The following is a 27143-nucleotide window of genomic DNA, read 5'->3' as shown; positions in this document are numbered from 1 at the left end:
CAAGTTAAACTTAATCTAAGTTAAAACATAATCTAAAGGTTCAGTAAATTAGGACACAGGATCTAGGTGAGAGCAATAAATAAATAAAATAAAGGTGCACACTTAATAAAAGCAGGATTTTAGCAGGGCTAAACAGGATTTAAACCTTAGCGTGTAAGTTCTGCCAAGCCAAGAACTCTTAAACTAGTGGAGTTTAAACTCAAATAAAAAACCAGCTTGAGGTTAAAAAAACAGTCCAGCCTCAGAGAACTGAAGTAGGAGGGGAAGAACCTAGGAAGGGCCAGTTCCCACCCAAATAAGGAGGCTGGTTAGAAGGAGGATGAAAGGGAAGGTAAAAAGAGTCCAATCTCTACAGAGTGCATGGAGGTTGCTCAAATCAACAGTAATAGAGGACCAGCGGAAGTGTATAGGAAGGGCAAAGGAAGAAGGGCTCCACTAACTCCAGCAAGGTGGTTGCTGCATCTTTTGATTCTCTTGGTTGGAGATGCTCAAAACATGCTCAAAGGAGCCTCCTTGTGTGGTCCTTGATGAGCAGTGCCCTGTGGCTTTCTCTGGGAGACCCTGGCCACGTGTGTGCCTGTCCTGTCTGAGCTGCACGTGTATTCAGCGGGATCGGTTGCTTTTCAGGCGCCCTCCTCAATCAGGAGGTTCCCCGCACAAAGATCTGGAAGCCTTTGGCTGCAGTGGGCAGCTGGACGGAGCGCAGCTAACGACACGCGTGCAACTTTGTCCATCAGAACCGTGGAAAGTGGCTTCACCCGCACTGATTGGGAATAGCTGCTGTTGGAGGGGGAGCCTCTCGGGATGGAGTAGGGTATTTCTCACCCCCACCCAAAAGAGGCTGCTGGTTTGGAATTGGGTGCAAGGGGACATGCACAACTGAGAGCCCAATCCTATGCATGACTACTCAGAAGTAAGTTGCATTAGAGTCAATGGGGCTTACTCGCATGAAAGTGTGGATAGGAGTGGGCTGAGGCTGCAATCCTATCCACCCATTCCTGAGACGAAGCCCCATTGATTACAATGGGGTTTACTTCTGAGTAGGCATGAATGGGATTGGGCTCTAACAGCGATTCTCCAAGCTAACACTTTCAGGAGGAAGCCAAGCGTTCCAATAGGCATTCAGTGTCGCGTCTCCCGTTGATTTCAACAGAACGTCTTTACTTTCAAGAGCCCAAGCCTCTGCGTGTCTACTCAGAAGTAAGTCCCATTATAGTCAATGGGGCTTACTACCAGGAAAGTGTGGCTAGGATTACTGAGCCCAAGTCAGTTAATGTAATAAAATGACACGATCAGAACATTCTAATGTTGATTTAAAAGGGGGGGACCCACACCCCTGTAAAATGGTAAGAAAACAAGGGGGGTAGAAAACTTCTTGGGTGATCCGCGTGGAGCGGGTTCGAAGTGTTGCTCGCCCTTTCAGCCATGAGACAGGCACAGAGGCTTTAAACTGCAATCCTATCCATACTTACCTGGGAGTAAGCCCCACTGACTAAAATTGGACTAACTTCTGAGTAGACACGCATAGGATCGAGCCCTGAGGCTGCACTCCTATCCACACCTACTGGGAGTAAGCCCCACTGACTAAAATGGGACTTACTTCTCAGTAGACATGCTTAGGATTGGGCCCCGAGGCTGCACTCCTATCCACGCTTACCTGGGAGTAAGCCCCACTGACTATAATACCACTTACTCCTGAGTAGGCATGCCTAGGACTGGGCTCTAAGTATGTTTCCAGTCGAACCCAGCGATCTGCTGGGAAAAGTCCCCTTCCTACTCAGTTGTCCCACTGGCCAAATGCCTTTCATGCGCTCTGCGATAGTTCAAAGGGGGGGGACCATCATCATCATCGGCTTTTAGGGCGAGGAGAAGAGGCAAGAGCGGGAGTGTCGCAGGAGCCGCGAGGTGCTTTCCGTATTAGCCAGGCGGCAATCCTTTCCGCACTTTCCTGAGAGTAATCCCCGTTGAACCCAATAGGAATTACTTCTGAGTAGACACGCCTGGGCTTGTGCCCCCGGGGCGGGCGGGCGCTGTGTCGGCTAGAGATCGCCCCAGAAGCGCTGGGGGAAGGGGCTGATATATACCCAAGCCGGGCCGGGGTTGCCTTCCGCTCACCCCCGCGCGGAGGGAGTCCTTTCAATCGCTCGCCCTCCCGCCGCCCAGCCCAGCTGCCGCGGCCTGGGCGTCCCGGGCTCGCGGTGGGCGGGGCGCCCCGCCTCCGAGGGAACGCGAGTGGCGCGCGCCCGGGCAGGGCGGGGCTCCGCGGCTCCGGCCCGACCCGGCCGGCGCTGGGGAAAGCCTTGCATCACTCGGAGGCCCCGCCCCCGCCTCCCACCCTTCTGGCGGAGAGGCTATTAATAGCATGACATCAGCCCGTGACTCGAGCCAAGGTAAATACCAGCGGCGCTCTCCGGCTATATAGAGGGGTGATGCAACCGCGTCGCCAGCGAGAGGCTCGGAGCGCTCGGGAGCATCGCCGCCCGCACTTCCCAACTCCAGGCGCCGGGCGGGAGCAGGAGCAGGTAGGGGAGCGGCGGGGCAGGTGGGCGCCCCTCTTCGGGGCCAAGCAGGAGGCTGGGAGCCGGGCGCGGGGTGCTGGTTCTCGCCCGCCCCGCCTTACTTCGCGGAACTTTTCAAGCCGCGCGCCCGTCTGGGAGCTCCGTCTCGCAGGAGCGGAGAGCTCTTCCCGGGACGTGCGCTGGGTGGGGCGGCAGGTGAGGGCAGAGCCTCCCCACGGGAGCCCTTCGCGAAACACCACCGCCGTGTGGCAGCCCGCGCCTCGCCACACTTTCCTGGGACTAAGCCCCAGGGACTCTCATGGGGGTTACTGCTGAGTAGACCTGCCTAGGATCGGGCTTAGTGACAGCACCCACAACCCAAGCGTTGCCGCCGTGTGAGACACCCACAACCCCGCGTCTGGGTGCCTGGGTGCCTCGCACGGCGGCGACGCTTTTCGAAGGACTCCGGTGGGGAGGCTGTGCCTTCACCTGCCTGCCCACCCACCGCACCTCTGTGAGAGCTTCACTTTCAAGACATCCGCTTTGCTAGAAGAGCTCAGGAGTGAAAGTGCCGCAGGAAAGCCGTTTAGGGCTGTGTGTCTGTGCGTGAGAGACATTCAGACGAACTGAAAGTAAAAGTTCATTCATCCGTGTGAAGCTGGAGTGATCGCGAAAAGGCACCCCCTAAGCCATAGAAAACGCGTTTCCTCCTTCTCTGGTGCTCTCATCGCTGCTTCTTGGAGCCCAATCCTGTGCCTGTCAACTCGGAAGAAAGTCCCATTATAGTCAATGGGGTTTACTCCCAGGAAAGTGTGGCTAGGATGGCATCCTTAGAGTTTTATTCCCTCCGTATCATTTTGCACCCCCCTCCCACAGCATTGAAATTGGGGGGGGGCTCAGTAGAGGGGACACCCCCTGCTTTTCCTTTCCTCAACAAAAAACTAACTGATAATAGGGAGATGGGGTCTTCTGAACGGGGGGTGTAGCGCCCAACGTGTAGCGCTCTTGGCCATTATTTAAGGCCATCGCCAGCCTTTCTCATCCCAGGGCTCTTTCGGGGTCTGGTGCGGGATGATCTTCTGATTCACCCCAATGGTGAGCTGCGCGCGTCGAAGTCGAAAACTTTTTGACACGGTGGCTATACCGCCGGTCGCCAGTGGGTGGCGCACTGTATGGCAGCAAGACCGCTTCGAGCTGTCACTTTTGCTTCGAGACGCGGCAATGTCCAGGGAGGCGATGAGAAGAAGTGGGAATCGTCAGCATACAACAGACCACTGAATGGTCCTTATTAGAGAGCGATAGGATTGTAGCTTACAGCAGATGTGGCCGTGCTGACAGAATCTTGAGGGCATTAGACTTCTGTCCTCGAAACCGCAATGAGTGACTCTTTGGCAGGAGATGAGTAATAAACGGTGATGAATAATTGCTGGCAGGCAGTAGCTTTGTAAGTTGAAGGAAGTCTTCATGTAGGAAGATGGAAGGGAAAAAATTTAGATATTAAGGTTTTGTTTGTAGGAGGGCAAGTCGTGATGCATCAGGGTGAATTCAGAACTCTTGTACTGCTGCATTCTATGGATATTGATGTGTAAGAAAGTTCCACTGAATTCGGTGTAGCCAGCAGCCTTGGTCTCTTTCTTCCCACCCACCCCATCTTGCGGTGTGGTGGCCTCGGCTATAAGAAACAGCTTGATACTAGCACAAGAGCAACTTGCAGCATGTTTACTCTGAAGCACATCCCTCTTGACTTCAGCAGGACTTATCCCCAAGTAAGTGAGTGTACATGAAAGGGATGCCCAAATCACATTTACTGGTCCCAAGAAAAGGATACAGGGAAGAAAAGAGACTACACAGTGTCAAGTGAGCATTTGGGGTCATGAACGTCATTGTGGTGGAGCAGTTCCAGGGATGGATCAGGGGTTCAAATTCCTGCTTGCCATGGAGGTCACAGGTTAATTTTAGGTCACTCTTAGCTAAAATTGTGAGATCAGGGTATGCTGTCCTGAAGTTCTTGGAAGACAGACAAGCTATAAGTGTCATAGACAAATAGTGCTCAGAATCACTGTGAATAACCTGAACTCTTTTACAAATAACAAAATTGAAGTAGACAATAAATTAAAAAAAAAACACCTCAAGGTTTTTGCTCAGCATGCCAGCTGAGTAGGGTTTAGTGAGGACATGAAGGAGCAGTTTCCGGTGTCATATTGATTTTTCTTCATGGTATCAACAGCTGGTAGTTCTGAAACAGGCTGATAAACATGGCTAAATTCAATGTCAAAATCCTAAGAGGTCAAGTTCAGTTCAGGGTGGTTGTGAACTTGAATTGCTTCTAAAGCTTTAGGAGATTAATCTCTGTCTCTAATAGGTCTAACTGCATCAGCAGGAGTGACCAAAAAATGGGAGGGGGGGGGGACACCAAAGTAAATTTGTCAGGTGGAAAGAAACAGCCTTAAAGTTGGATAAAAATGAATTTCAGATTTGGATGAAAAATTAAATGAAAGGCACATGAAGGGTCAGGTCAATGTGCCGTATTCTATTTTTAATGCAAGGGTGAAGCTTTTAATGTCAACCAAGTTAGCTGAAAGTCATCCAGCATTTCAAAGAATGTAATCTTTGGTTTGTCATCTGGTCCTATGGAAGACCATGAGAATGTTCCAGAGTAAATGTCAGAACTGTAAATCAATTTATAGCTGTATTTGTGAACTGCTTTGAACTTTTTGTTGAAAAGCAGTATATAAATACTGTTGATAATAATGATGATAATTTAACATGCTTGGAGTCCAATCCTGTGCATGTCTACTCAGATATAAGTACCACTGTAGTCAGTGGGGCTACTTCCAGGTAAGTGTAGATAGGATTGTAGCCTTTGACAGTAGTTCTGGAATAGGGGTTCAGAAAAAGTGTTAAAATGCATGTGTGTGTCATTTTTGAGGAGGGCATGGCTCTGAAGAAATTCAATGGAGTATCTTCGTTACAACATGTGGACAAATTGATGCAGGCTGAAAGAAAAACACAGTAGTTGAAAGCACTGAAAAGGCTTGATGAACTAGTAACTTAGGCCCAAGTCCTATCCAATTTTCCAGTGCCAGTGTAACTGTGCCAATGGGGTGTGCACTGCATCCTGTGGTGGGGCAGCAGTCACAGAGACCTCTTCAGGGTATTCCCTTACTTTGGGGGCTGCATTGCGGTTGCACTGGTGCTGGAAAGTTGGATAGGATTAGGCCCTAAATCGGTTAAATTCTGTGCAAAGCATCCATTTAAGTGCTAAACAAATTACTCCAAAACAACTTATTCTGTATGAGGTGTCTTGCATACATGCATTTCTCATGATATCAAGTTGTTCTTTTTGATATGCATCTTTCTATATCAAAAAAACAGTTCCCCATTTCTGCAATACAGGTCCTATGATACAAACAGCAACAACAAAAATACAGTACTTCATAACCAAAGTCCCTATTTATATGCAAGATACTGTCTCATGCAGAGTAGCAATCTTTTCACAGTCTAACTTTAGGCTGTTTGGGATTGAACCTGGGACTTTCTGCATGCTGCTGTGCTACAGTCGCTCACCTTCAAATATCAGTCTTCCTCAAGGGACTATGTGCTTCAAAAATAAGGAAGGCAGTGATTTCTTGTAGTCAGTGACTAGCTGAGTAATACACTTATACTGTCTTAACCTGGCGAGAGTCTGAAAAATATATAGGACAGAAGATTATGCTTGTCAAACAGGGAAGCAGATCTAACAGCCTTATTTATGAAACTATTTCTCCTTCAGTATATTCCAGTCTTTTTGATATTCATTATTTTATAAATCCACCATGGAATGTTTGCTTTTGGCTCATCATGTACTGTTGTGGACACAGAAGTGTCACCAAATAATTGCAGGATGAATACATGCGATTGTAACCACCTTGCATCAGTCTTGGAGACCCATCTTTATTTAAATGACTTTCACAGATGGTTAAGGTAAAATGTTGGATTTGAATGCAGCCTCCCCCACCACTCATCAAGTGTTCTAGTTTTTACTTGCTTGGCTATTTTTGGGCAAGTTACTGTCTTTCAACTCAATCTGCCTCACAAAGATAATGCAAAAACTACTCCTTAGAGGAATGGGGTATGCTAATGTAACAAATGCTTGAGTAATGTTTGGCATTCATGGATCAGATCTACCTGCAGGGTTGAAGTCTTCCTGAAGTTGCATCCTCTGATTTGGAAGGTCTTCTCCCTCATCTTAGAGATGTACAAGGGCTGTTTATAGTTACTCAGCAGTGAAGGGAGATCACTAGACCCCATTCTTAAACTGAATCGCAGCTGAGAATGTGCATTAACAGCAGTGTGGTTTAGATATGGGATTACTGCAACCTGGAGGTTCTCTCTCAAGTCCCATTTTACTGCCAGCATTCCCAGCTGTTTTTTCTTCTAGGGCATTGCTATAACAAATCCTTGGTCACTTTCCAAACCCTGAGAGTTCTGTGCTGGTGCCAACAATAGTGCCAACCCATAGAATGGGACTTCAGGAATTCACATGGGGTGCATATGGACCCTGGTTATAAATGGGGTCATTGCGTTCCCCACCTCTGCATAGACTTGCACATAGACTTCATCATCCCGAGACTGTGAACTTTGTTTTTAAGCAACGTCCTAGCCTTTCCTGCTATAAAAATATACCTGAAAATCTGGGCTCCCCCTGTAGAATTGAGCAATCTTAATAACTGAGAAAGGATATTAGCAAATGTGCCCAGGAAAGGATCTTCCTGTCTATTAATTGCTATGAATCTTAATACTTTTAGTAACTATTTATTAATATCTGCAGTGGTATCTTTAGAGCAGTAGCTAAAAAATAAACCTGAAGTTTTGTAGGCCTCTTATTGATTTGGGTTGAGTAGAGTTATCTGAGTAGAATATCATCATAGTCTTTCGAGACTGAAGGTTGCCAATACTATAATACTATACTTAGAAGGATTAAAGGATATCAGCATTTGAGCAGTGACTCATAACTAGGGGATTTCTGAAAGAAATTACATAAGAATCTCAAGGTCTGTGGAAATAACAAACAATTCCAGGAAATCTTCCCTCCTTTGATCAAGAGGTCAAAAATTTTTGGTTTTCTACTTTTATTGTCTGAGGTTTGCTTTGTGCCTGGAAAATATTTTCATGTGGGAATGAATATAACATTGCTGAATACATGTGTTTTGTTGCCATGATTGGCCCATGCTTCCTAATGCAGGCATACGGCAAAATGTAGGTATGACTTACAAATACAATTGTATGTAGGCTTTAAATTAGTTCCTACATAGTGTCTGTGTGTCTCTCTCTGTGCATTTCACTGTGTGGAAAACTTGTCAAGTTTGTAAAAAAGATACCTCATAAATCTGTTGGTTGGTTGCATTTATGTATGTCAGTGCCCAAAGGCAGTAATGATTTTGTCCATTGTGAAGAGTAACAGTTGTTGCTGACATAAGGTTTGGTAGATTTTCCTTGTTCCCCATGAACAAGGAAACAAGGAACAAGATCAGTTCAGGAAGCAAACTTCATGTTCATTTGAACATAAATTCTTCAGTAAAGAGTGACAAAGATGATACACTTGAGTGTGGCAACATGCAGAAGCTCAGTCAACTAGTTTCATAAAACTGCAAGTCTCTGAGCTTTAGGATAAGTTGTTCACTCACTGCATGAGCCTGCATTTTCCTGATTCCAGGGGAAGCTTGGAGAGCGCAAAGTTCCAACCGTGGTGGGATTATTGCACAAAATTCCATATCCTCTTCTATAATTTTCATATCGTATCTTACATAATTTTTAAAATGTGCTAGTTTCCACACTGGTGTTTCTCAACTGGCAATATTGGCAGCCACAATTTGTTCTGATATTGTTTCCTAACAATTTGGTAAACAATAGCTTCAGTTTTTTTGTTGAGTTTAAGCTGGACAGCAAGGTTCTGAGTATGTGGTCGGGGGTGGGGTGGGGGAAAATATCTATACATTATCACTTGTGTTCTCTCATGGCCTGGAACTGTTAATAGGATTCCATATCCAAAGGTCATTTTTTCTGAATTGATCCTTAGCTGAGAATATACTGTCTATTTACGTCTTGTAAACGTCAGAAAGGCTAATCCTTGTTCTGCTCTTTCTTTCAGCAAAATGATGCTCCAACATCCAAGTCAGATGTCTGCTTCAGAAGTCAGTGCCACTGCCATTGTTCCATGCTTGTCTCCTGCAGTATCGCTGGGCTTTGAAGACTTCACTAATCTGACTCCGCTGGTGAAAGAAGAATTACGCTTTGCCATCCAGAACAAGCGCCTGTCTCACAGGATGTCTTCCACATTGGACACGGTAACCATCTGTGATAGACCCAGTGAAATGCCTATTTATAAAGCAGAGGTAATCCATTAAAAATAATGGTATTTTAATTTCAAAAATTGCCAAATACAGTTTAAAAAAAACACTCAGCTGTAAGCTGTCAGCCCTGTTGGAAAACCCTAAATGGACTGTGATAGAAAACTAGTAAGTGTAACAAGTGTACATTTTCTTATTCCAGACAATGGTTTAAATGTATTTGAATGAAAAAACTGACACTATTGTCAGGTGAGGGTCTGAGTGGGTTTGCTGCCTGAATCGTGGCTGATTCACTGCCCCTGCTAGTCTGCATCCCCCTCCCTTCAAAAAACCTCTCATGTGTTTCAGCTTTTGTTGCTGCTGCCACTACATTACCTTCCTGACTACTTAGGAAAGTAGCTAGATGGCTGAGGAGAGAGGAGCTCAGCAAGGTGAAGCATGGTGAACCGGAGCCCCACCTTTTCAACTCTGGCACCACCTTTTTTCTCTTAGTCTGCTAGCTCTGTTTGAAATGAACATGATGGGTGAAACATGTTGGAAGCATTCCCAGCATGCTCCACTCAACCTGTTCTCTCCCTTCCCCAAACAGGACCAGGTGAAGCCAAAGGTGCTTGAGGTAAAGAGCAGGCACCACCTTACAATTCACCCTTCTTGCCCACCTAGATTTTTACCTAAGCGTATGGCAAAGTGGTAGCAGTGGCAACAGCAACAATGAGCAAATGCATGACTTCTTCTTTTTTTCCTGGGTGGCTGTTGCTGCTACCCCATCACTTTTCTGCTCTATCTTAGTTGATAGGAAGAAGATTGAAGAGCTGACTGAAGTGACTTTGGGGATGATGTACAGAAGTGGGGTGACCTCTGTCAATTTGCCACGCAAAATAGCTGCTTCAGTTGGCTTCAGAGGTGGCCAGCCCTGAGTCTTGTACACTGCATGAACATTTTGAATTTTGGAATGGTCACCAAGCTCAGGAACTGTCAATAGTACATTCTATAGTAGTACCATTCTTGCTCTTTTCCCAGATCTTACTCTATTCCATGGATTTGCAAATACTCACACTAGAGAGTCAATCCGTAGGTTGCACTGTCCAGTTGATTTATATGTTTATATCCTGCTGTTGAATCCATTGGTGGCTCTCAGATCAGCAAGTTACAATTCTAATGGTCCAATCCTATCCTGCCTAGTACCGGCAGGATGAACATGCACACTGTTACATACATGCTGTAAGGCACATTGGGGCCAGCCTGCCAGCACCAGTCGAAGGCCTGCGCCTGCTGCAGGCTCTCTATGGGCTAGTAGACTGGTGGGGGAGGGCGGAACAGAGGTGGGGAGGGTTGTAACAGGGTGCGGGAGGGCAGGTAGGGGGCATATCAGGCTTGGGGGTGGATGGGAATGGTGGCTGGGGCTACTACCATATCCTATTCCCCTTCCTGGGCCTGATTTCCCAACACAGGGCTGCTTGAGATTTTGCTGGTGCAAAACTGAGTAACCCTATAGTGGCTGCTGGGGCTTACCCTGGGGGAAGAGGACAAATATTCCCTTCCGTCAGGGAGACCTCCAGCAGCCTCCATACCTGAACTGGGTGCGATAGAGGCTGCATCGGTGCCACTGCATCTCGGTGCTGGACTTTAACATGACCTGGGCAGCCCAATCCTAACTAAACTTAATCATTTCTTGTTTTTAGTAATTGGTAGTTTATAATGGGGAATTCCCATCTTGTCTGTTAAACCCAAATTAATATTTTACAAAGAGATACTGAGGATACACCTGTCTGAAGATATACATCCCTTTGAATTTTCCTAGTGCATACCTGAAGAGGATGAGAGGAAAAGGCGACGGAGGGAAAGAAACAAGATTGCAGCAGCCAAATGTCGAAACAAAAAGAAGGAAAAAACAGAGTGTCTACAGAAAGTACGTCATTGGTACCTGGGCAAGAAAGGCAATGGGTGGGCAGAAGGGGTCCTTCAGTGAAAACTTCCTTGATAAATTGTTGCAGTCTGGACTTCATAGTTGTACTGTTGATTATGTACTGTCTTAGTTGAGTTGAGAGGCAACTTCTGTGGACAGCTGTTGTGGCAGAATGACAAAAACTGAGCTGTGAATCAGGGCTTTTCCTATTTGAACTTCATCTCTGCTGTGAAGTTGCATTCCCTCTCAATCTCAGCTCCCCAACTGCAACATGGGGAAAGGACTTACCTTACAGGAGTGTTAAGGGTTATATTGAGATAATGCACGTGAAGCACTTCAAACTCCTACAAATGTTAAGTATTATGTGTGTTTGAACTTTTATTTGCTTTCATGGAGATCTGTTTAAAGTGTCTAGTTTTTTATTTACACTCTTCTTTATCTGTAACTAGGAATCTGAAAAGCTGGAAACTATCAATGCAGAACTGAAGGCTCAGATTGAGGAGCTGAAGAATGAGAAGCAGCACCTGATCTACATGCTCAACCTACACAGGCCCACTTGCATCGTCCGAGCCCAGAATGGGAGAACTCCAGAGGATGAAAGGAACCTCTTCATCCAGCAAATCAAAGAAGGAACCTTGCAAGGCTAAGTGACAATGAGGATGCCAGATGTCCTTGGGGCATGCCTTTATACCAAAAACACACACACCACCCCAAGCCAGAAGCCATAGAGAAGCTATCTTGGTCTTTGTGGTCCCTCGTTAGTCAAGAGATGGCAGAGGAGACAATGTTGCTAAGCAGGAAAAAACTGTGCCAGCTTAGTTGTGATTCTCCCTGTTGGAAAAGACTCAGCTGGGTTGGAGAGAAGCCTTTGCTTCAGGTTTAAGTATCTGCCATACTTGCTATTCCTAGAAGCCGTACTTGTGACAGCTACAGACACGTTACGCCCCTGCTGGCATGCGGTACTTTCGCTTGAGTTATTTCTAGTAGAACACTAGGACTCTCAGTGATGCACATCAGACAGGCTGAATGGATACTGCTCATCCCTGAGTCAGGTAGTCCTTGTAGTTGGAGTGCAATTTTTTTTAAGCTTTGTATTCTCAAAAGAAAGAGGTTTGCAACTTCCAGAATGCTGCTTTCAATTCCGAACGGCATTGCAATAGAATGGGAATTACTGTATTTCTACAGCCAGTGCAACGTGTTAAATCAAGCACTGTGCTCTTTTATTTTCACGGAAATCCTGCTGTGGGTTTTTCTATGACTCATGTTAGAGGCAAAATGTGGGATGATATGACAGGCATCAGTTTCTTGCAAAAATGCTCATTGAACTAAGTCTGAATTTACCAAGCTAGAACATTACCCACTTGGCTGCTTTTTTTTTTGTAAATAAAGGGGGAATTCCCCTTTGAGAACCTGCTATGACTCACATGTACAGTATTCAAAGGAACATTATAATACACAAAATGATGTGATAAATATAGACTTGAAACATCCTCCCTTTGATTGTGATTCACCATATCGTAGATCCTCCACTTGCTTATCTTTCAGTGGCCCCACATTTTCCAGAGTAAAAAGATGTGGTCGCTGTCAATTAGCATATGATAATTTATATGTGTTAATTGCACAGATATGCAAAATTGCCCAATGACTGATTGTATGATTTGGCTACAAAAACAGGTTAACAGCACAATCCTCAGAAATAAATCCCACTATGTTCAGTGGTGCTTATACCCAGTTGTGTGTTATAGAACTACAGCCTTGAACAAAAACATGAGCCAAATAGGACTGGCAATAGCTTGACAGTAAAGTCTGGGAGGTGCAACCTATCTTATCTCCTTCTGTATTGACAGAACTTGCATCTATCAAACTTTCCCATAAACTTAAAGATATAAGAACACCCTTCGCAGGCAAGTGTAGTTGCTTTTACAATTAAAGCAACAATGGTTCTATTGTGTTAATCTAGCTGGTGGCATCAGACTAAACTTCCCTTAGTGTTAGAGTCTTGGCAGTGAAAGAATTTATCCACTGCAATTCCTTTCTCCCTTCTCTTAATTGGGATTCCCCTAGCTTGAAGCATCCCTGGTAACCATATCTGTCAGTACAAAGCAGACTATCTATATGCCAGAGAGTTATGCATTGCATAAATTCAGTTGCAGTCTGTGCTTGTAGGCTGTATATACAGGGTTTTTAACAAGACTTAATTTTGTTGACTGTGTTGGGCAAAAATCCCATCTTTGAACTGCAAAGCAGGATGCAAAGATCCAGTTAAAAGCCTTTACAAAAGGAATCAGAAATGCTTAGAAAATCTTAGAAAGTTTGACACTTGCAAATACTTTTATTTTCACAAGCTGTCAGAAAAATTGGCTTCACTAGATGGGTATCTGCTGGATAGCTTGCCATTGCTCCATCAGGATTAGTTCCTGTTGCTAAGTGACGTGTATAGCATAAAAATTTGCTGTTTATCATTGGATGATAGCTGCAGTCAGCTGTATAAAGTTGGCCCTGCATTAAGGAATCAGCTTACAAATTCTAGTATAGGATTTATTGAAAAACTGGATGAGAGCTGAATCTGATATTCCTGTGAAACACTAAAAGTGTTTAATTCACTTAAGTCAGTGTTTCCCAAACTGTGGGTCAGGACCCACCAGTGGGTCGCAAGTCAATTTTTGGTGGGTTACAAATAGTTTTTGAAACATTATATTTTTAAAAAACTTTGCAAGCACCCTTGTCCAATTTGGACAACAAAATTGTTAGCTGGTATGAGGTTAACTCTTCATAACCCTCCAAATTAAAATGTCACACTTTCTGATTTTCTCTAGTAATTGGCATGCTATAAATCAAGTATGAACCCAGTTTCAGCCTCTTCTTTGGTCTGGTAGTCCCTAATTGCACATTTTGTTCTCCACTTCAGCCTTCTGGGTACCCTGGAATGACTGTAAAGATTTGGGGGAACAGTCCTTGAACTGCATTTCTAGGGAGAGTCTAACAAGTGCGTGTAGACTATATGTAAGGTCTCATGTAGCTTCAGGAGCACAGGAGCCCAATTATTATTAATTATTATTATTAATGTTTCTTTCTAGATCAAATTTTGTCTAGTGGTTGATGACAGATTTTTGTTTTTTAAAAGTGGGTCTTCCTGGTCCTAAAAAGTTTGGGAACCCCTGACTTAAGTATTCTCATTCTTCTGCAGAAGAACATGTTGTCTACAGTCCAACAAAGATGACCTATGTTTGGAACACTGAAGCTGCCTTTTATTGGACTATTGGTTAATCTCACTGACTACTCAGTCTACTCTGTAAGATTGGTAGCAGCTCTCCTTTGGAAAGGCAAGAGGTCTTTCTCAGGCAAAAGGTATACTTGGCATCCTTGCCTAAGCAGAAACACCAGGAATGGGACCTAGGCCCTTCCTCAAGTATAGCATGCAAACAGTGCACTACTATCATGCTATTACCTTTAAAAGTATTGGTCCTGTGTTTGGGAAAGAGGGGTAATATCAGATAGTCCCCTTTATCCCTCCCACCTCAACAGGCCATTAGTCTTCTCAGAAGTGACAGTGCCAACTGCCAACCACCTGTCAAGAGTAGATGTGCATGTACATATATCTAGTTTAGAGCAATTCTGTCATATGTTGCCAGTGTTCCTAAGCAGTGGAAAGAATGAATGGTGTGAGCAGCATGGACTGAAAAATGCATAGTGTGCTGAACTCTTACTTTTGTTGTTTCCTCTTAAATATTTTCATAAATATCAGTGCTTCAGTTTGCCAAACCATTGAATTAAGATGGGAAGCAATCTGGATCACTTTGCATATCTGGTTTGATAGGAAAACAACTTTATAAAACAGTAAAACTGAATCTGACAAACTCAATCTGTTCAAGTTTTAAAAACTGAAATTTGAATCTCTAATTCAGAGAACTTTAGTTTATTCTCAAAACCAATTTCTAGGATGCAAACGCTGGTGTTTAGCAAGTTTTGTATAACGCTAAACACCAACCCACAGGCTCAACCCCCCAAAAAAACTAAAGCATCCAGAATTTTCAACATTATATTCTGAAATTTGAAATAAAAGTTTCAGAATTGTTTTGCAGGTTGAAGTTCTGCATGCAAAATTAAATTGTCAGAACATCCCTATTTCTGCCAAATTTTTTTTGTTTCTAGTATTTTATTTTGTCTGTGGAAGTCTTGCTATTTAAATTTGCTCAGATGATAAATACAGTAACCAGAGGAGCTTGCAGGACAATACTGTTGTCCAGTGTTAGAACACTTCTGCCCATGTGCAAACACATACCTGATACCTCAAAACAGTAGCTTCTAAATCTGACTAGTACACTTGAACCTGCTGCCTGTTTTATCTCTTTGATTTTTACATTCTGCAACAGAACTACTTAAATACGCTTTCTGCGATCTGGATATATTGTAATGTCCAATAATGTGTTTCGAATGTGTATTTAACATAGTAAAAATGGGAAGGAAATGGGCCAAACTGTCTCATTATAGTATGGTTTTTCTCCCTGTAATTTGCTATTTGACAGCTTGTCTAACATGATATAAGCAAAATAGATCTTTATGACCATTGACACAAAGAAGCTGAGATGCTGACCATTTACTGCACAATGATGCTCAATGTGTTGGCAAGGATTTTGTTGAATGGATTTTAATAGGGTTTCTATAATTAGGATGCTCTAAGCAGCATTCATATTTCCCTATACCAGATGATGTTACCCATGTTCTTGTTTATGGTGATAACTGCAAGCTGGATTCAAAGAACTGTGAACAGAAGGAAGAGAGCTGCTTCCACTCTTCTGCAAGTGCTAGAAGAATGTGTACGGTGCCATAACAGACAGGTTCTATGGGAGTTTTCACATTTTTGCAGGTGGAAGCACATCTTTGGGTTTAAGTACACTTTCCTCAGCAATGCTGTATTGGAGGATGCAGAATACCTTTCTGTGATGCCTTCTGTATGTGGAAGAGCACCTTGAGATTCAACCCATAGCCTGGTATATAAGGGGCAGTGAAGAGTAGCAGATATGGTACGTAGAAATGAAGTATACTGTATCACCTCCTCCCTTTGTCCATGTATTTCATATATTGCAAAAGCAATCACCACAATAAAAATGGGTGGGGAAAAGGGCCTGGATGCTGTTGTATGTATGATATCATACAGGCAGGCTTAGTTGGGTCTAGTCACAGAATTAGTGGTTCTCCTGGAGATATTTTTTATATTGCTGTTCTATAGCCTATTCAAAATGACGCGGGCGTCATGCTGCTGCTACTGCTGCTATTGCTTCAGTTAAACACACATGTTAACTAGCATGCCAACTGTTTATGATGGCACTGCTATTTCTGTCAAAGATCAACTGTGGCTGCATCCTTGTGTGTGCACGTGTATGACTGTGGGGGTGTGTGTGTCTGCACATACCTCAAAATGGTATTGCGGTATGTATTTGTGTTGCTCATGGACAGGGAGGCTTGATGTGAGATTGCCAGTTCCTGCACTGGAGGACTCTTGTGCCTTGGTAGGGATGACTTCGGCTGGTGCCACTTTTCCTGCCTGCACTGGAAGGAGAAGTGATAGTGCAAAATCTCCTCCTTGCTGCACAAGGCACAGGAGATTCCCTTCCAAGGCAGGTACTGGCCTTGATGCTGGATGGAAGAATTGTTGAGTGTAAGAGTTGCATGAATTTATGTATATGTTTTATTCTGAACACTTAATGCAGTAGGAGCAATTTGATTTTTTTATCTTCAAGTTTTATGTTTTGATACTTTAATAATAAAAAGGACTAATACATGTTATCTCCTGTGTGACTTAATTTATCCTTGTCTGGAGGACTTATGTTCACTCAACCCCCTAAATAGTTTTAAATATGTTCTAACGACAGTATAGTGTCTCTTATCCAAATTCACTGCATGACCCTCACCCCCATGCCAATGTCCACACCATGTCATTACCGCCTGTACTACAACCATCATCCCTTACCTGATCTGCTGTTGCCTTCACCTGTGGTGTTGCTGCAAGGCATACCCTGCACCTAGGGAAAAATAACATTTCTATCCACCATCTCTGGCTACATTGCTTTTATATAAAAACATTTTGCATATATAAGGTTGTTAGCTGATATGAATGTGCCACTCCTATGTGTTAAGGGCATTTGGAATTTCCACACTGGAAATCCTTGACATAACCTCAATGCAAGTAAAAGTAATTAAATAGCTTTTGAGAAATTTAGATTTAGGAGACAGGCCTCTTGATGGCAGGACAAATAATTGCTAAAGAAGGAATGAGCATCTTGTGTCTGAAATAAACTAAGCCATGGATTTGCATGAAAAGCTCAGACTTCTTCCTGGTCTGAGCTACAATGCTTCCCATGGTGGTGGTGGTGGGGGAACTGAGGTTAAATTTTAGGTCTTTCTTGAGGATGTTCATGCAAACTTTCCCTGATTCTGTGTATATATAAGTCCTTATACAGACCAAATTTCCACATGTACAGCAGGGCCAGCACTGGCACTCAGTATTGTCAGCGGCTGCCCAAGGACCTCTAAAGGGCCCACTTCTGCTATCTGAGGCTACTTTTGTGTTTATAGCCTTTGGGTGGGGGTGGTGGACCAACTCTTAGAGCCCACCCAGCTACTAGGGGGGCTTCTGGAGGGAAGTTTACCATGGGCTCTTGGGGTGGCCTGGCCCAACAGCTGCAAAGTGGTGCTTGCTGTGGTTTAGCAGATGCACACTTGGCAATGATGTCATTGCTGGGTGACCCAGAAGGCTGGGATGCCAGCAACTCTGCTACCACAGGCACTTCCAGCAGTGTGGGAAGAGTGGTGAAGGGAGGGTTCAAAAGGGGGAGAGAGAGGGAGGGGGGCAAGTGGCAAAAGAGGCAGTGGGAGAAACAAAGAGGCTCAGGCCAAATTAGGGGGAGAGGAATGGCAGAATGTTTAGCAGGGAGAGATCAGGAGGGGAAGGAGTCAGTGTGGCCAGAACCTACAAGGAGGGAGAAGGACAGGAGGAATGGATAGCATGGTGGCAGAAATAAGGAGACATGGGGGGGAGGGAGAAGGTGCACCAGTGCCTTAAAACCTGGAACAAGCCTGGGCATATAGTATCTGGGGAGAGTGAACTGTGCCCACTGGCCTTATCCCCTGACACCAGTAACGCCCCACACCTTGGCTGTGTGTTCAGCATGTGCCTGCAAGGGACAGTTCTGGGAGTTTCTACCCACATTTTCCAAAATCAGTGAAGTTGGTCAAGAAGACATCATTTTAAGCAACATCCTCATGTTTCTTGACTTATGATAATTATGAGCAGTAAAGGAGTACCATCTTTTTGTTCACCCTAAATTTGTCACCAGTGAGTTTCATTGGTTGACCCCTGGTTCTAATATTGAACAGAGGGAACAAAGCTGACACCATGCATAACTTTATCAGTCTCTCTTGGGTATTTCCCTCCTTAATTGCCACTTTCCAAGTAAAAAGGTCCCAAACATTATAACCTTTCCTCATAAAGAAGATGCTTTGGCCTGCTGATCATTTGGGTTGTCCTTCTGCATCTTTTTCAACTCTACACTACCCTTTTTAGAGATGCAGCGCCTACAATTGTACATAGTTTTCTCAATGTGGTCGCACCATACTTCCACATTGCTAATAAGCTCCAGCACAAACATACTAGGTTGACATTTTCATTGAACTATCCACCACAACCCCAAGATCTCTTACCTGGTTCATCACTGACAGCCATTGTTCCCTTTAAGTTGCATGGCTGCACAGCATGAAGTTCTGGAAAGCTAAGCTCTATGCAGCTTGATGTTCCTGGAAATTCAGTGATGTGTTACAGTACACTATCATCATGTGTCCAAAAAAGTGTTGAGCCCCCACACAGCAAACTAAGGGGACTGCACAGCAGTGCAGATACCTTAGAGGAAATATTGCTGACAGCTCAGCACCCATCATATGTGAAAGTTGGATTTTTTGATCTGTCACTCACCCAATTTGGAGAGGAACTTTTGGAGCACATTACACTCTCCTTTGGTTTTTACCACCCAGCAGTGGCGTAGCTAAGAGGGTGCAGGGGGAAGCAGTTGCATCAAGCTTTAGGGGGGCAACAAGCTGAGCGTGACACTAGTGACCAAAATTGTGAAAATCTTGGTATGTGAATAATGTTATATATCATCATCCATCATGTTATATATTACTGGAAAGGTAATTTCATGCAGAATGCAATGAAGCAAACCACATTAGAATAGCTGTATCCTATCAAAGGTTATGGCCAATTAATCTGAAAATGAAAACACAACTGCCTTTATGGAACAAAAAGTGGATTTTCTTAACTCAAAACTGATCTATGAAGACTGATTGTTCTGGGTGCCAATGAGATGTTGTTATGATACAGCATGGAACCAATAACTCTTTATTTACTTCATTAAATTTGATTTTGTTATGGAGAGAGAGCTACAAAATTTTCTTTGATTCCATGTAGCAGATAGATGCCTTAGCAATGCCACTGACTCGGGGGAGGCAGCAGAGCAAGCGGGTGGTGAGCTGCTGGGGGGAGGAGATGGATTCCTCCCAATTTTCACTCTTTAAAAAGCCCAGGCGTCACTTCTGGTTGTGACATCACTTCTGGGGCAACATTTTGAGCTTGGCAGCGGGCTACAAGATCATTAGCTATGCCACTGCCACCCAGAATAGTTTTGGTGTCACCTGCAAACTTGCCACCTGCCTGTTTACCCTTAAGAACATTAGTGATTAAAAAACACTAGTCCCAGTACAGATGTGTGTGTGTGTGTGTGTGTGGGGGGGGGGGGAATCAATCTATCCTTTCTGTCTGCTTCCTGTTTGTTAACCAGCTACCAATCCACATAAAGACAAAATCCACAAAATTCCTGCTCTAGTGGCAGGAATACCTCAATTCAAATGCCTGTTGATACTCCCAAAGAACCCTATAAAGTTAGTGAGGCAAGACTTAGCTTTGCAGAAACCATTCTGGTTCTTCTTCCGCAAGGCCCATTCTTCTATATCAGGGGTGGCCAACTAGTGGCACATGGAAACTTTCCAAATGGCATGTTCAGCAGAGCTGATCCCCACCTGTTAGCAACCTGGGCAAAGCATCTGCACCCAACTGCATGGACCAGCTTAGTGTGAAGGCTCCAGCCAAGGTGGGGCTAGTGTGGGCCAGTCACCTATGTACAAGGCATGCTGGGGTGCTACCTCCCCAGTCTGGCATTTCATGTGGGTAACTGGCAGCTGACCAGCCTGTGCTAGTGTGGCTTGGCAGCAGCCTTCACACTGAGCTGGTCAGTGCCTTTGGGCAAGGAGGCTTTGCCCAAACAGGAGTGGCAGGGTGGCATGAAGCACAGTAGGTCTGGCTGCTGTTGGAGACAAGCAGCGTCAGGTTGCACTCCTTTTCAACAGTGCCGCTGATGAGTGGCATGTTCAAAGATTCTGTACATAAAAAGTGGCATGTGGTGTGCTGTGGGTTGGCCACCTCTATTCTGTGGTCTTAATAATTTTAAATTTTGCTTTCCACCAGTTTACCCAAAAAAGACTGTAATTGCCTGGATATCCCCTGCATATCTTTTTAAGTACTGGTGTTGCATTAGTTACCTTCCAGTCCTCTGGCACAAGGACAAGGACGCAACAATAAACCAGCCTCAACAAAACCAATAGTAAAAACCCCAGACCCCTCCCGTAGTTCCATTCATGTTATTTTGAGACCTGGCAGGTTCTGCCTACCTTTATAGTATGTAGGCTCCCCAAGGCCAGCTGATGGGCTACTGTGGGAAAGAGGATCCTAGATCAGATGGCCCTTTGGCCTCACTGAATAGGGGTTTTTCTTATGTTCTTTCTAATGCTGACGGTATGGCCAAAAAGGCACAGACCACTTTCTTTAAAGCCATTGACTGTCTTGCATTTGGAAATGATGTATGAGGAGAAGAGGGAGGAGAGAGAAGAATGGAATAAATGAATTTTTTCTAATTCCAGGGTGTGTTTCTAGAAACTAAGCCCTAGAGAAATCATTCTGAAACTAAATTTGATTCTTGAAATAAATGATCAATGAAGCAATGTGCTCATAGTTGTCCTACAATGACTATGGCTAAAATACACAGTACAGGTATGAGTTGGGCTTTGAAAAATGCTATGGACTTCACCAAGTAGTTAAAAAATAAATATTTTGTGCATAGAGGTGTTTTGAAAACAGTTTTATTTATTTTACTCAGCCCATTGTGTTCAGTAGCTTTGGGTGCAATCCTAACCCCTTATGTCAGTGCTTTCCAGCACTGACATAAGGGCAATGCAGCTCTGAGAGAAGGGAACAAACATTCCCTTACTTTGAGGAGGCCTCTGTGAGTGACACCCAACTGCAGGATGCAGCATACATCCCATTGGCACCGCTATGCCAGTACTGGAAAGTACTGACATAAGGGGTTAGGATTGTACCCATAGGTTATAATTTTATCTTACTCACCAGAAACAGTTTAATAGTTAACATAAACATAAGAATGAACTCAGAGTAGAGCAAAGGGCCATCAGAGTTCTATAGATGTCCACCAGATCTCTTGGTCCCCAGCTTGTGGTAACCAGAGAATGGTCACTTATCAAATAAGTGTGAAGAATTGTGGATTTGTATTTATTTCTACTTCCTCCTGGAAACAGAAATCTGTGAGGAAAATGTAGGAAGCAGCTGAGATGACTTAAAGCAGGTCTCTGAGGTGCACCACTAAAAATGCCCTGCCTGGAGAGCTTCCATCACTTCAGGAAGGAACTTAGAGAAAGGACTCTTCAGCTGACCTTCAAGAACGAGGAAGTGTATGACAAGATGTAGAGGTTTTAGACACTAAATATATATTAAAAAATCTGCAATAGTACCTGTTGCATAGACAAAATCTTATCCTTAATTCCTACAGCATTTTGAACCTCCATCTTTCTCAAAGGACAAACTGCTTCACAATGAAGGAATGTATTGGTTTGTCTTAGTCATAAGCGCTGTAGTTCATCTGAGCAGTTATACCACAGTAGCCCATAAAAATTGGATAAATATACATAATTGAAACTCAGTCATATTGGGTGGGTGAGGAAATGTTAAGCCTAACCTATTTGTGAAGGAATTTTCTCCTTGAGGAGGCTTAGGGCGCAATCCTAACCCCTTATGCCAGTACTTTCCAGCACTGGCATAGCGGTGCCAATGGGACTACAGGGAGAGAGGGGCTATATAACCTTTTCTATAGTTCTGGGGCCCTAATCCACCTTAACAAGCTGCTATTAGCCATAAAGGGGAAAACTTACAGCCATAGGCACAAAAATCGTACACTTAAGTTTTCCCCTCTGTGGTTAACAGCAGTTTCATGGGACAATTAAAAAAAATATTGGGGATTTTGGTCATGGGATTCCCATATGAGCCCACATACTGTTTTGTTGCATCAGACTATGTTGGAACCTTCTTGAAGTTGTCTTCATCATATTGACTTTGATCTCTAGTTTATCTGTAAGCTGGGCTATGGGGAAGTGTACTGGGGCATGGAGAATTTTCCCTCAGTTTTTCCTACTGTCAAACAGTGCGGTGCTGCTAAAGAAGTTGAAAATATAGAGGGTTAGTTGACAGACCATTTATTCTAAAATAAATTCAGTGACGTCCACAAGATCACACCAATGTAGCTGGTCTATAAATTGCTCCCTGAATGCTAAACCACATTGTATTTGGCTACTGTTAAGAGAAGCGTAGGAAGGTGAGGTAAAAAAAAAAGTAATCAAAGGCTCTGAGAAGCAATTTCTGCCTTTAAAAGGTTGAATTAATGTTATTAGGTCATCCTAGTAATGCTACCAAGGTTACCATGGCAATGCACCATATAGGAAGATAGAGTACTCTCAGTTTATGGAAGGAAAGCAATTCTGTTTCTCTGACTCATGGTAATAAAAAATCCACATTTGTGGAATAAAATGGGACACTCACCACTTTGTGATCTGAATGATGTCAGGTTAGCCAAAAGTTCAATATCTGAAGATTAAAAAAAAAAAAATTAAGTGCCATATTTTGATTTGTAATTCTCAAGAGATAAAATGTTCTTAGCAATTAATGCAGAATTATTGCCAGAGGCATAAAAACATTGTAATGAAACATTTAAGAGGTACAGCTGCTAAACTTTCATGAACTACCCATTCAATATGTTAAATCAATTAAAAAATAACTGCAGCATTTGAAGCAATTGCTTTTCAGATGAAAATAGTGAGAGAAATTTGGCTTCTAGCCCTGCAGTGTAGGCCAAACCAGTGATCAGGGTTTGATTATTATTTATAATTAACTGCTGCTCATGTAGACAATAGCCTCAACGACTAAACTCACTTAATATAGGAGAATAAAAGAAGTAACTTCAATGAGGGAGTTGAACCAAAACCCAAACTCAAAAACCAGTTTGGAGAGGGTTTTTTCAGCTTTGGTGAACTGAAACCAGAGTCTTGGTTACCTTCAGCCAGAACTGAATATCTAATTACAAAAAGTAGTAATCAACACCAAATAAATGGTTCAATAATCTAGCACTCAGCTTTCAACTACAGCAGTGGTTCCCTGTGAGCCGTGTCTCCCTGGAGAGCCACAGAAACCAGCCAGCGGAGCCACGGAATCCTCACAAAAGCCTGTTGCCCTATACAATGTATAGGATTGTGGCCCTTATGGGGAGCCATGGCCAGTGGCCCAGTAGGTCAAGGTAGGCACCAGTTGAAAAAGTTTGGGAACCACTGAACTACAGTATATGGTTAATGTTTTATTTCCCATTTGTATGTATTTTGTTTGTATTTTTTAAAAAATAAAAATGGTTTTAAAATAATTTCTTTATTGAACACAGGGTGCAATTCTAACCCTGGGTTAGGCCGGCACAAGTCACTTGTGGCAACTCAGGAGTCGGGGAAGCCAGTGCAAGGAGTTGCACTGGCCTCCCTGTGCTGGATCCAGGTCCAGTGGGATAAGTTTGCGTTGGCCGACCATGGCTGACACAGGGGTCTTGGAGGGGGCACGGGGAGAGTGGGGAGGAGGCATTTTGGAATGGGGGAGGGCAGGTGGCAAATGTTCCTGGGGGCAGGTGGGTTGAGAGAGGGAGCCGGGGCCAGGATCCATGGTTATGCCGGATCCTGTTACCGGCTGGTGCAAAGCAGCCTCTGGCCGCTCCGTTCTGCTTGAATCTGCACCGGAAAATCTCTCAGATTTTCTGTGAATTTTTTTGAATTTGTTGCACATCCTCCTCCCATTCCCAGGCACGTTCACACTGCATTAAGGAGGTACACATGTAAGCATGTGTACATGGTTGTCCTGAGGGCAACACACCTCCTGGTCCAGCAAAAGCTGCAGTGGGTAGAGCAGCTGGATATTTTGTGGTATTACATGACGTATGTGGAGAATATCTCCCCTCCCCCCTTGTCAAACCTTGCAGTTCAGGGCTATAATATTTTCATTTTATTCCATTTCAAGTGGAGGCAGGAACAGTCTGAACTCTGGTTTCCTCCATTCTTAGTTGGTCCAAAGATCCTTAAATCCAACCAAAATTCAAGTCAGGTCTGCTTTTGCACCTTTCTCCTATTTGCCACATGGAGGCCACAGGGTGGAGATGGCCATCCTGGAAAGCAAAGACAAGGGTGGAGGAGCTCTGGTTAAGAAATACTCCGCCAGGAGACAGTTTAGGATGCTACCTCCTCCACAGACTAAAATCTTATAGATATCACCACCTCGAGAGTTTTGCAACCACGTATTCAAAACCCACATGGAAGATACAGGGTGACCCCAAAAAAACAGAACCCATAAAAATTTTATTAAATCTTACAAAGGTCCAGTAAATTTCAAGAAACTTACTGGACTCAAACTTATTGAGTTTGAGGAAGATTATTGTTCCAATATTTCATGCACAAAATTGACTTGTATACCCTGAAAGAAAAAAGAAGAAAAATTAAAATTAAAAGTTTTATTCAAAGATTTGTGGGTTCTGTTTTTTTGGGGTCACCCTGTACATAATAAATAGTGAAAAAAGTATTTCTTACTCCATGGGAAAATACTCACATATGAGGAAACCTACTTGGGTTTTGCATTCAATTATGCAGTTATTCTGTGGCAAATGCTGATTTCCATGTGGGTTTTTGCGAAGAGGTATAGATTTAGATATGAGTAATAATTTTATATATGCTGTTTGCATTCTGATAAAGCTAATTTTAAAAATTACAGGGAATTCAGTCAGCTCTCTCTCAATGCTTTCTGGAACAAAGTCTTGAAACAGAAGAGGACTGACACATTTATCTGGGGAGAAATTCCCACTGAGTACCATTGTGGGTCACCTTTTGCCCTTGTGTCTGCCAACCTGCCAAAGGATGGCCCCATCTGTGGATCTTAGCACTTGGGGAAGTTTATATGGGAGCATGGTCTGGCAGTTTAGTGCTTAAAGGGCAAAGACAGTACATAAATGGGCCAAGAAATGAATTTTGAGCAAAAGTTGGCCTCTCTTCAGCACAGCTGTCATGTGCTTCTCTGATTCACCCCTACAAAGAAGTGAGCTGCCACATTCTTAATGAAATGAGGTTTCCAAATGGCCTTCCAAGAGAGCATGCTGTCATATGTGTGTATATGTACGTGCATTTTCCTTTACTCTCTCTCTCTCTCTCTCTCTCTCTCTCTCTCTCTCTCTCTCTCTCTCAGGACATTAATTTAAAATGAAAACTGAGCGTATTTTAGTCCAGACCTTCCAACTGTTCACAGTGTAGTACGAGGCTTAGCAGATACCACTAGAGGACAGTGTAAGTTAAAATATGTTCTTCCATGCCACCCTACCTGAAGTCTTTTTGTTTCATTGTTCAAACAGTCAAAAAGTTACAAAGAGCCACCTGCCTTCTAAGATTGAAAGTGTGATGTTGATTTTTGATGATATGGGTCATGGGTTGTTTTAGCTAGTTTTATAAAGAGACAAATGCGCATGGCACTTCCTTGTACTGTATAAGCAAAGGGACAAGTTCCTTCCCAGATGACATCCTAAATGTTAACCATAGGAAGACAATAGAAGGGGAAACAAAGGAAAGGCAGGAGCAACAAGGGAGGAATATGGACAAAGTTTCTTCACACACACACACACACACACACACAGTGGCTAGAATGTTGGAATAGGTATTCAGAGACCTGAGTTTACATTCTCATTGAATGATCTTGATCTCGCTCTCTTTCTCTCTCACAGGGCTGTTATGAGGAGAAAATGAACAAGAAACCCTCAGCAAGAGGAAGGGGGGGGAGATAAAACATGACAATAAATACATATATTATTATACATATCCTGCTGTGTTTGAAGTCAGCAGCTTGTATTGATACTAATACTGAAACAATACAATCAGAGAGGCAGCTTTCAAAGTGGTGTCTTCTTATGATTAGCAGGGGGAGAGCAACTGTCCCTCTTCACCCTAGCATCCACCCCTGGACTCCCTCTCCTGAACCTCCCACCCCACCCACACTGACACCTTACTTGTTCTGACGTGGGCTGGGTCTGTCAGTGGCAAGCATACAAAATTGCTGGCCATTTACACCAGCAACTCTGACATGCTTGGCATTGGTGTGCCATTTACAGCTCCACTGTCACCTTTACAATGGTGGAACGAGAGAAATGGACATACAATGGAGATTTGGAGGGCTGGCACCTGAGCGCAATGAATCCAAGAATGCTTAGATTGCTAGTTCATATAGAGTTTAGGCCCTGACACTTCTTGTTATAGGCCTTGAGTCTATACCAAATTGTCCATGGCATATTATGGAGTACAATGAGAAATGACTATGAGCAATAAATATACAGGTCCAGCCTTTTTATACATGGATTTTCTATACATGGATTTGACTCAACATGAATGGCCATTGCAAATGAGAAGGAATGTGCTGATCCCTGGAGAAGGGGAAAATGCACCTCTTTAAAATCAGTTTAAAAAACGGAACAGTTCTTTAACAATAGCCTCCTTAATGAGAGAGAGAGGGCAGCTGGCTGGCAATCCATCAATCCTTTTCTCTCCAGCAGCCCCTCCCTTCCCCCTGAGCACGTGAAAGAAAGGTGATCACTTTGCATTGGTGAAGGGAGGGGCTGAGTGAAGCACCTTTGTAAGCGCTTGGAGGAGGACTGATTGATGGATTGTCTTCTTAATGACTCTTATCTTACATCACAAAGGTCAGCAAGGCTGTTTTTAAATCACCAGAGCAAAGAAACTTTGTTTTTTAAATTGATTTCTATAGTGCGTTTTTTGCCATCCATGTGAGTGCTTGGAACAGAACCCACGCAAATAATGAGGCTCAACCTCATCATCATACATGTATGATTATATGCCTCTGGGGCATAAGTCATGGGTGTGTCCTCGGTGCAAGGAGCTCCAGGCTCTCAGGGAACACGTCCGCTCCCTTGAAGCCTTGGTGGCCGACCTGGAGAAGCG

The 27143-nt window shown here is 43.7% G+C and overlaps 1 protein-coding gene across 2 annotated transcripts; it reads left to right on the top strand.

Moving 5' to 3' along the window:
* The first annotated feature begins 2457 nt into the window (after positions 1-2457).
* Positions 2458-25442, top strand: ATF3 (activating transcription factor 3). 2 transcript variants are annotated; one of them, XR_010793530.1, is made up of 5 exons: positions 2458-2522; positions 8629-8872; positions 10629-10736; positions 11183-11785; positions 25387-25442. XR_010793530.1 is itself a non-coding variant. In XM_066611727.1 (4 exons), exons 2-4 carry the CDS (start codon positions 8633-8635, stop codon positions 11378-11380), a joined length of 546 nt encoding a protein of 181 aa, XP_066467824.1. In that variant the 5' UTR covers positions 2458-2522; positions 8629-8632; the 3' UTR covers positions 11381-16503. The 2 variants fall into 2 exon arrangements, 1 of the variants encoding a protein (XP_066467824.1); XM_066611727.1 differs by lacking the exon at positions 25387-25442 and having other exon boundaries at positions 11183-16503.
* Positions 25443-27143: the final 1701 nt, after the last annotated feature.

The sequence above is a fragment of the Tiliqua scincoides genome, chromosome 1, assembly GCF_035046505.1.
Source record: "Tiliqua scincoides isolate rTilSci1 chromosome 1, rTilSci1.hap2, whole genome shotgun sequence".
In the NCBI taxonomy this organism is placed as follows: Eukaryota; Metazoa; Chordata; class Lepidosauria; order Squamata; family Scincidae; genus Tiliqua; species Tiliqua scincoides.
The sequence above is the reverse complement of the archived record's forward strand: the minus strand, read 5'-3'. Positions and strand labels throughout refer to the sequence as shown.

Coding starts and splice junctions, on each gene's coding strand:
- ATF3 (XM_066611727.1), top strand. CDS start 8,633: ATGATGCTCCAACATCCAAGTCAGATGTCTGCTTCAGAAGTCAGTGCC. Junction 8,873..10,628: donor TGCCTATTTATAAAGCAGAG/GTAATCCATTAA, acceptor GAATTTTCCTAG/TGCATACCTGAAGAGGATGA. Junction 10,737..11,182: donor AAACAGAGTGTCTACAGAAA/GTACGTCATTGG, acceptor ATCTGTAACTAG/GAATCTGAAAAGCTGGAAAC.